Raw genomic sequence first — 8,486 nt, 5'->3', positions numbered from 1 at the left:
AATTTACTTATTGTATTATAATATTCTGTATACAGATTGTAAATATTCATTAAATAAAATAAAAAAAAAAAAAAAACAACAATGCGTTTTTAAAATTACAGTCACTAATTTTAGATCGTTTTTTAGTGCATATATCTCCTGCTATGATAAACAAACGTTCAACAGAAGCACTTGAGGGTAAAACAGTATTATACTTCAAAAAAATTAATCTCATTATTGGCATGTATTTTAAAATAGTTAAATTACCATTAAAAGGAGTAAATAAAAAACGTTCAAGTTCAGCATTAGAATGCTCTTGTTTTATATCTTCATGAAGAATGAATCATGCATCAAAAATAATGTTATCATTGACTTCCTCAACTTGATTTTGCTCTAAAGTATTATTATTAACAGGTTTGAAATATTCTATTTCGCTTTGAAGGATGTCAGTGGCTTTTTATTTTTCCATTACTGACATACCTTTAAACTTTTATTGTTCTTAACATATATTAAACTAAAAAAAAGTGACGAATAATTTAGTAATAATAACTACAAAAAAGTAACTTAAATTACATTTGAATTACAATAAAATGTAATTAAATTACCATCAAATTACTTAAAAAGTAATTTCGTTACAGTAACTTGTAACTTAAGTTACTCAACAACACTGTCAGTGGTGTATACAAACGGGGGATGTAGAGTTCAGATCCCCCCTATGCCTTTTCTTAAATGTTATAAATTATAAATAAATTAGTGTGAGGGCGTTAGGAACGTAAAAAAAAAATGATAGAATAAAAATAATGATTTGATTGCAAATAATCCCCCCCTCATACAAAAGTTATGTATACGCCACTAAAGAGGATCATTAATGGCCGGCAATATAATATTTTAAAACACTTTTGTAAAATAAAATATATTATATATTTTTAAGTGTAAATTAAAAATTATGTTTTTATTATATATGGTTAATCGATTACGATTAAAAATGTACTTTGAGATAAAATGGGTCAAAATTAAAAATAAACAATACTACATTTCTTCTAAACATCCAAGCCGGAACATATGGACGTCCCGAAAACATTTTTTGGGACACAGACGCGAAGTCCAAAAACGGTGACAATCCCGGTTTTCCGGGACGTATGGCAACTCTAATATATATATATAGTATATATCAAAAAATTATAAAGATTCCTGAAAAAGATTGACTGTAAATAAGTACGCTTTATGAAAAAACCAAAGCTGTTCCAAAAAATAATAATTAGCATTATTTAATAAAATGATAAAATATGATAACTGATTCGTGAATAATGAATATTACTAATGTTAGAAAACCAATATCTCCGATTCTAGAAGTACATTCTTATAAATACATTATTCCAATCGAAAAAAATGTTCTCTTCAAATAATGTTTTACAACAATTATTCATAAGTGCATAAAAATAATAAACAATAATCAGTGCATTTTTTAAGGGATTTTAACTCGGCGATATAAAAATGTTAAAACTCAAAGCAGCCAACGAATAATACCTCAGTATGATGATATTTCACGTTCGCTTCGCATAATTTCGCCCAATCTTTCAAAATACTATCGACAGAATATAATCACTGGGCGAAATTTGTGTCGCTTAGTTAACTGGTTAAAAAATGCACTGACAATATTAATAAATATTATATGTAAAAACATCACCACCGTGTGGAGCGCATTCTATAGAATGTGATAAATCCGAACCACATATTTTCGCTTCAGCCGGCAATGTTCGTTGTCCTCTCTCTATAGTGTTCTTATTTTTATCACAGAGAATAAATTAAATATGACGTGATAACAACTAATTTATGATAGCCCATGATAAAAACTAAATAACAACACGTGATTTTTAGTCAACAATTTTGTAACGTTTTATAGCATTTGTTTTAAATATTCTTTCGTAATAATATAGTATTACGGAAAATTTCTATTGAAATATAATGGGTAAAAAACGAAGGCGCACTGACGAAGATACTGAATTTGATTTAACCAGGAAAGCCAAAGAAGTAAAGGACGACAATGAAAAACGTTTAATTGTTATCTTAGAAAATGCACAGTTGGAAACTGTTAAGGTATTCGAATTTATATTTATGTTTAATAGTCTTATTTTTAATTTTAACTAATTTCACTGTCTCGTACCATTTACTTCTTAGGTAGGAAAAACATTTGAACTATTAAACCCTGATGAACATGGTCACATATTACGAAAACACGGCAGGGAGTTAGGAAATTGTAGACCTGATATTACTCATCAATGTCTGTTGATGTTATTCGATAGTCCGTTGAATCGAGCTGGTTTACTGCAAGTGTATATACATACTGAAAATAATGTTCTAATTGAAATCAATCCACAAACAAGAATACCAAGAACGTTCAAACGTTTTGCTGGATTGATGGGTATACATAATATCATATTTGTTTAATATGTAGTGATTGAAGTCCCTCTTAATAAGTTAATAATAAGTTATCCTCTTAATCATTAAAAGCTGCATTATAAGGATAGAGATTTAATTTAACAGACATTTAAGGTTTTTTAAGACCATTTGACTTATGACTAACTAGCCATCAGACTATAATAGTTAGATACATATTATGTATGTATAATTAATTTTAAAAGTTCTTATATTTTTGTTTGCATGTATTATATTTCTAGTTCAATTATTACATAAATTTAGTGTAAGGGCAGCTGAAACTTCTGCCAAATTAATGAAAGTAATTAAAAACCCAATCACCGATCATCTACCAGCAGGTTGCCGGAAAATAGCCACATCATTTTCAGCTTCAAAACCCATTAAACCAACAGAACTAGTTATTCAAGATGCTCCAATTGCTTTTGTTATCGGTGCAATGGCTCATGGACAGGTAATTTTATTTTTACTTTTTATTTAATATAATGATACATACCTAAATTAAATATTTCATAGATTAAAGCTGACTATGCGGAAGAAACGGTGGCAATAAGTAATTACCCACTATCAGCAGCTCTAACATGCACCAAAATATGTTCAGCTTTTGAAGATGGCTGGGGTATATTATAATATGTGTGATCATATTTTTTCCTATTATTTGGTCAAAATATTTACTGCAAACTTATTACGAAAGGATAAAGTTATTATATTAAATAAATACCTATTAAATTATAAAAATAAAAATTTGTTGAAAAAATAAAACAATTTTTAATAAAACATTGTATACTTTATTGGGATATTAAACAAATACCATATAGTAAATTTAAAATATTTTTGAAATGTTATCCATTTTATAAATTTCAATTTCATTACAATTTATTAAAAAGTATTACTTATTATTTCATGTACAATTACCTTGAAATTATTGTGAAGTATATATTGTCTTTTTTACTCATTTCTATTTAGTTTCACTGCTATAAATATAATTCTATAAGTCAATATACAATTCAAACCAGAAACTGGAACAGTTGAATTTATTGTTCCGGTTATCAGAATATAAAATACCTTTTTTAGTTCTTTATTAAAAAAGAATAAAGTTACTGGTTCCTGTAATCAGTAAAATATAATATTATTTCTTATCTAGTGAATATACTATTTATAATATACCATCACATACACCTGGTAAAGTTCGTTATAATAGTGATATAATAGTAGTAAATGAAAAATTATTTTATAATATATTGCTATCAACCAATGTTAACCCCCTATGAAATACAAAATACAATGATACTATCATAAGATCAACCAAGTCGCTAAGATATTATTTTCAATGGATGAAACATTTTGTTACGCACCATTTGCCATAGTAATACACTACTGGGCAGTGTGTCTATTACAAATATTATCATTGCTTTTTTTCAAAGATAATATAATATTGATTTTAACTATGGTGAATATTGGGAATGACCTACAAATAATACTATTTTATGATAAATATACTTTTAATAAACATTTTAAAAGTATAATAATTTTAAATAGGTATAAATCAGTAGCGGATCCACGGGAGGGGTTTTGGGGGTTAAACCCCCCCCAACATCACGAAAAATATATATTAAAAATCAATAATTTTATGAATGAAAAAAAGAATTTTTTTTTTTTTAAAGTATAAGGCAAAGTATATAAATTTTTTTTTTATTCGTACAAGAAGTAAGTTATCTTAGATTTAAATAAATGTATTATACTGCTGACTATTATCTTAATTAAGTTATTTCATACACTTAAATAAAATTTTACAATAAAATTAAAAGTTTTGAATTAAATTTTTCTTGTTTTTTTGAAAAATTCTTCAAAAACCTCATCAACTGATACATTAATATCTTTATAAATATTCATAGAAGCTAGACCATTGAGCCTTTCTTGACCTGTTGTATTTTGCAGATAGGTTTTGATTCTTTTTAAATATGAGAAACTTCGTTCAGGCGTAGCTATTGAAACAGGCAAGATTGCCATTATACGTAAAATTTTGAAAACATTGCCAAAAGACGAATGTGCACTACTGCATTAAAAAATAAAAACCCTTGATCAGTCACTGACAGCAATATTATAAATAATATCTCAAGTGCCAAAGAAAACAATTTTCAAACCCCCCCCCCCATAAAAAAATCCTGGATCCACCTCTGGTATAAATATTATGAGAATGGTTCTCTAATCATTTGTAAACAAGTTAGTAATAATAAGTTATGCTAAATAAAATGATTTTATTTTTGAATCTAAAAGAATCTTTATAATTTAAAAATTCCTGGTTAAAAATATAAATAAATAAATTTATTTTATCAAAATAGTATTGACAGTCAATTTAAATTAGGTTTTAAATAAGAATTTTGTCTTAAAAACATACCAGATTTAAATAAGAAAATTAAAAAAATATTGGCCATTTTTATATTGATGTTTTTTAATTTACAATGTTATTTTTTCATAGCAACTCTCTGATTTTGTTTATAAACAACAAACAAGTTTTTTATTTAATTTCTTAACAAAAAAGTCAGATAAAAATATAAAAAAAAATTATTTCAAGAAGTATGTATTAAAGTTATCTATGATTAAATGTATTCCCCAATGTAAATAAAGCTCAAGAAAAGCAATTTGTTTGATGTGTTAAAACATAAGCTTAAAAAAAAATAATGAATTTGTTTTAATAAATATAATTTAACAAAACTTTTCAAATTTAATTATTATTAAATAATTATAACTCATCATTATTAAATGCATTATATATTATGTTGAAAAATAGTACAATTTATTTCATTCTACTCTTATTAGTCACAACCAGGGCTCATAACTTAAAGCTTTAAAAATACTTGTTACAAGCATTGATTAAATATATACAGTATATAAAGTATATTTAATCAATGTTACAAGCGTTATAATATGATCTAAAAAATATTCATATGTGCGCTTAAATATGAACTACAAATTCTAAAATATACAAAAAAAATTAATATTATGTATAAAACAAAAATGTCTCTTCTTAAAAAAACTTAGCATGATTGCTCTCTTATTGATTACTTTATTATATGATATAAATAAATAACTTACCATACTTACTTATACCATATAAAGAATTAGTTAATAAACATAAATTAATCACAAATATAAATATTTAATACTATCAAACTTAATTAGGTACTTTTTATTATTAAGAATAAATGTTTTAAAGACTACAAAACTGAAAAAGACGTAAAAAAATAAAATAGCACTTATATTATAAAATATGCGAAAATATGCAACATAAAATTTTGTATTTAGCTTCTAAGTTATCTGAAACAAATTTATAGTTCACATAGGCATCTCTAGAACCTCTCAAAAAAAAATATGCAAATGCTAGAAGTTATGAGCTCTAGTCATAACATTTAAATATAGGGTACTTAAAGCATGAAACCTTAACACATAAATCTCATAATTCTTTAAATCCATAGAGTACCCCCAAATTTTTTAAACAATTCTTTATATATAAGAAACTCAGTTTATGTTTAAAACTATAATAATTAAAATACAATTTGTAATTAAATAGATGGAAGAATTATTAAGGTTTTTTTTTTCAACATAGGATAGTTTATTTTTTTTAATTTATTCACCAATGCATTTGCTAAGTGGTGAAACCAATAGTTATTAACTGTTCCAATTTGTGATGAGTCTATTGGTCTATTAACAGAATAGTAAAATTAAGTATTTTATTTAAAAATATAACATTTTTAGCAATAATTATACAAAAATATTTATTTTGAAATAAAAAGCAAAATATTAATGGAGACAAATGGTTGTTACGACTATTGGCATAAATGGCCTATAAAACACCAATGAAGAAAAATGAATAAAACGCAAAATCAATAATGTCTTAAAAATAATAAAACAAATAATTCAGACATTCAAAGTATCAATTAAATTTCTTAAACGTGCAATGTCAGAGGGATCAGTTTTACAACAACCTCCAAATATTTTCATTCCTTTTTTTCTCCATAAATTAAGATCATCAATTGAAATTTCATATATTTGAGTATTGTCATAACTGAAAACATATTTACCGAATTATAAATAAATTCCCTAGAAAATAATTAAAATATTAATTACCAGTTTTGAACATTGTCCCATATACCACCTCCGTTAGGGTATATAATGAAATTAACGTTTTTAGTCTTTACAGAATTTAAAAGTGGTGTAATAAATTTTGGATGCAAACAGTTAAAACCAATAGCAACTAGTTGGGAATTATTTGACCAAAACTTTTCCACAGCACTGGCAAATGTTTCTCCGTGACTTAAATGAATACCATCCTATAAAAATAAATAAAAATATTAGTAAGAATTCAAACTATATACTTCCAAAACACAAAACAGTTTACCCTCAATATCTATTGATTTTGAAATTAAATAGGCATTCTCAAAAATTGATACAATTTTGAAATAAAAGTATAATAGTATTCTAAAAATTATTACCTTGCATGAAAATGATAAACATGCTTTTTGATTAGGAAATTCAGTCAATATATTTAATAAAATATTAGCTTCTTCTACTGAAGGAATTGTTTCAAATAGTATAAAGTCAACACCAGCTTCTACCAATGCTTGGATTCGTGGTCTGTGCCAATCATATAGTTCTTTAAAATTCATACTGTCTATATAATTTCCATTGTATTCTGAACAATCACGTAATGAAGCTCCGTATGAACCAACAGATCCCATTATTTGAATACACCGTTCTATAAATTAATTAAGCTACAATAGTTCAAATAGATCTAAATAAATAAATATATATCCATTACTAAATAAATAATCAAAATGTTGTATTCACTTGAATTTTCTTCTGTTATTGCACGTCGACAAATTGCAACAGACTTCTTAATCAATTCATAACTTTTTTCATAATTCAATCCCAAATATTTTTGAAATCCTTCGATGCTTGCTTGGTAAGTACAAGTGGTTAGAAATTCAACTCCAGCTATAAACAGTATATCAATTTGTAAAAATAAAATAATACAATAAATTCGTAAGTAATTTAAAAGTGTAAAACCTCTAATATAATCTTTATGGCCACAAACAATGGTTTTTTCACTGTTATATAGTAAATTGGATCCCCAGAGTGGATGTTTTATAACGGATTCGATATCCACGTAAGGTGATATTCCACTCATAAAACTGCCATCCAAGAGGTATATTTTTTCATTTAAAATATTCAAATCCATAATTACCTGTTAACAATCTGACTAACTGTTAAAACATTTATTTTTACATTTCGGTTTTTTCTTTTCAACTATACCTTTGTATTACATCAAATTACTAACAACCACAAAAAAAAAAAAAAAAACGATTTTAGTATTTCACTGCTATTACATCGATACTGAACGTGCCAAAATTCAAAAACGGTATTTATTTAGTTAATTTAAGAATGTTCGAGAAGAAAAATTGTAAAAGCGTAGAGTAAATTAAATTCATAATGTTCTTCTGTAAAAGTACAGATTTGATATGTCATGAATTAAGATTAGCTAATTAACTCATTCGTTTAAGATTTAAATTATATTATTATAATTATTTTAAAGCTTATAAACATTTAATTAATAATAATTTACTTTAAATATAACCAGCTATTAGTAAATTTTAAATCGTGCTTATCGTAGTTCATCTTGGTTTGTGATATGAGTACCTACTCAAAAACAGTACCTACACCATCGTAATCAACAATTGTATCGAAAATGATCTCTTGGTCGGATTTGATAAATGCATAGATAATAAAATAATAATTATGATAATTATTATCTATAAATAAATTTGTAATAATAATTTAGTAATATACTATATAACTATTATATGAACACTTTTCTTGCGTAACTTTATATGTGAATAATTCCTAAAATACTGGTTCAAACTTTGATTACCCATGTAAACCATAAATTCCAGAAAAATTGAATTAAACTGAATATAAATTGTTTTAACAAAATGGTGTTCCCGTTTGAAAAACATAAGTTAATATTGCCACAGAAAAATCTAGTCTTATAGTAGGTACTATACAGTGCTCGAATT

The 8,486-nt window shown here is 25.4% G+C and overlaps 2 protein-coding genes across 5 annotated transcripts; one reads left to right on the top strand and one right to left on the bottom strand.

Moving 5' to 3' along the window:
* The first annotated feature begins 1,798 nt into the window (after nt 1–1,798).
* On the top strand, nt 1,799–3,151 carry LOC112691321 (ribosomal RNA small subunit methyltransferase NEP1). 2 transcript variants are annotated; one of them, XM_025565501.1, is made up of 4 exons: nt 1,799–2,076; nt 2,158–2,401; nt 2,751–2,866; nt 2,929–3,151. In XM_025565501.1, exons 1-4 carry the CDS (start codon nt 1,945–1,947, stop codon nt 3,040–3,042), a joined length of 606 nt encoding a protein of 201 aa, XP_025421286.1. In that variant the 5' UTR covers nt 1,799–1,944; the 3' UTR covers nt 3,043–3,151. The 2 variants fall into 2 exon arrangements, with proteins under 2 accessions (XP_025421286.1, XP_025421285.1); XM_025565500.1 differs by having other exon boundaries at nt 1,807–2,076; nt 2,658–2,866; nt 2,929–3,150.
* Nucleotides 3,152–6,171: 3,020 nt separating this feature from the next.
* LOC112691320 (homocysteine S-methyltransferase YbgG-like) lies at nt 6,172–7,963 on the bottom strand. 3 transcript variants are annotated; one of them, XM_025565497.1, is made up of 6 exons: nt 7,726–7,963; nt 7,480–7,668; nt 7,261–7,407; nt 6,906–7,168; nt 6,541–6,743; nt 6,172–6,478 (listed from the first exon to the last, which is right to left on the bottom strand). In XM_025565497.1, exons 2-6 carry the CDS (start codon nt 7,649–7,651, stop codon nt 6,331–6,333), a joined length of 933 nt encoding a protein of 310 aa, XP_025421282.1. In that variant the 5' UTR covers nt 7,652–7,668; nt 7,726–7,963; the 3' UTR covers nt 6,172–6,330. The 3 variants fall into 3 exon arrangements, with proteins under 3 accessions (XP_025421282.1, XP_025421284.1, XP_025421281.1); XM_025565499.1 differs by having other exon boundaries at nt 7,480–7,657; XM_025565496.1 differs by having other exon boundaries at nt 7,480–7,963.
* Between the last annotated feature and the right edge of the window lie 523 nt (nt 7,964–8,486).

Source organism: Sipha flava, unplaced genomic scaffold (assembly GCF_003268045.1).
Source record: "Sipha flava isolate LNK unplaced genomic scaffold, YSA_version1 600_pilon_pilon, whole genome shotgun sequence".
Taxonomy (NCBI): domain Eukaryota; kingdom Metazoa; phylum Arthropoda; class Insecta; order Hemiptera; family Aphididae; genus Sipha; species Sipha flava.
The sequence above is the reverse complement of the archived record's forward strand: the minus strand, read 5'-3'. Positions and strand labels throughout refer to the sequence as shown.

Coding starts and splice junctions, on each gene's coding strand:
- LOC112691321 (XM_025565500.1), top strand. CDS start 1,945: ATGGGTAAAAAACGAAGGCGCACTGACGAAGATACTGAATTTGATTTA. Junction 2,077..2,157: donor CACAGTTGGAAACTGTTAAG/GTATTCGAATTT, acceptor TTTACTTCTTAG/GTAGGAAAAACATTTGAACT. Junction 2,867..2,928: donor GTGCAATGGCTCATGGACAG/GTAATTTTATTT, acceptor AATATTTCATAG/ATTAAAGCTGACTATGCGGA.
- LOC112691320 (XM_025565496.1), bottom strand. CDS start 7,651: ATGGATTTGAATATTTTAAATGAAAAAATATACCTCTTGGATGGCAGT. Junction 7,169..7,260: donor AATAACAGAAGAAAATTCAA/GTGAATACAACA, acceptor ATTAATTTATAG/AACGGTGTATTCAAATAATG. Junction 6,744..6,905: donor GTTTATCATTTTCATGCAAG/GTAATAATTTTT, acceptor TTATTTTTATAG/GATGGTATTCATTTAAGTCA.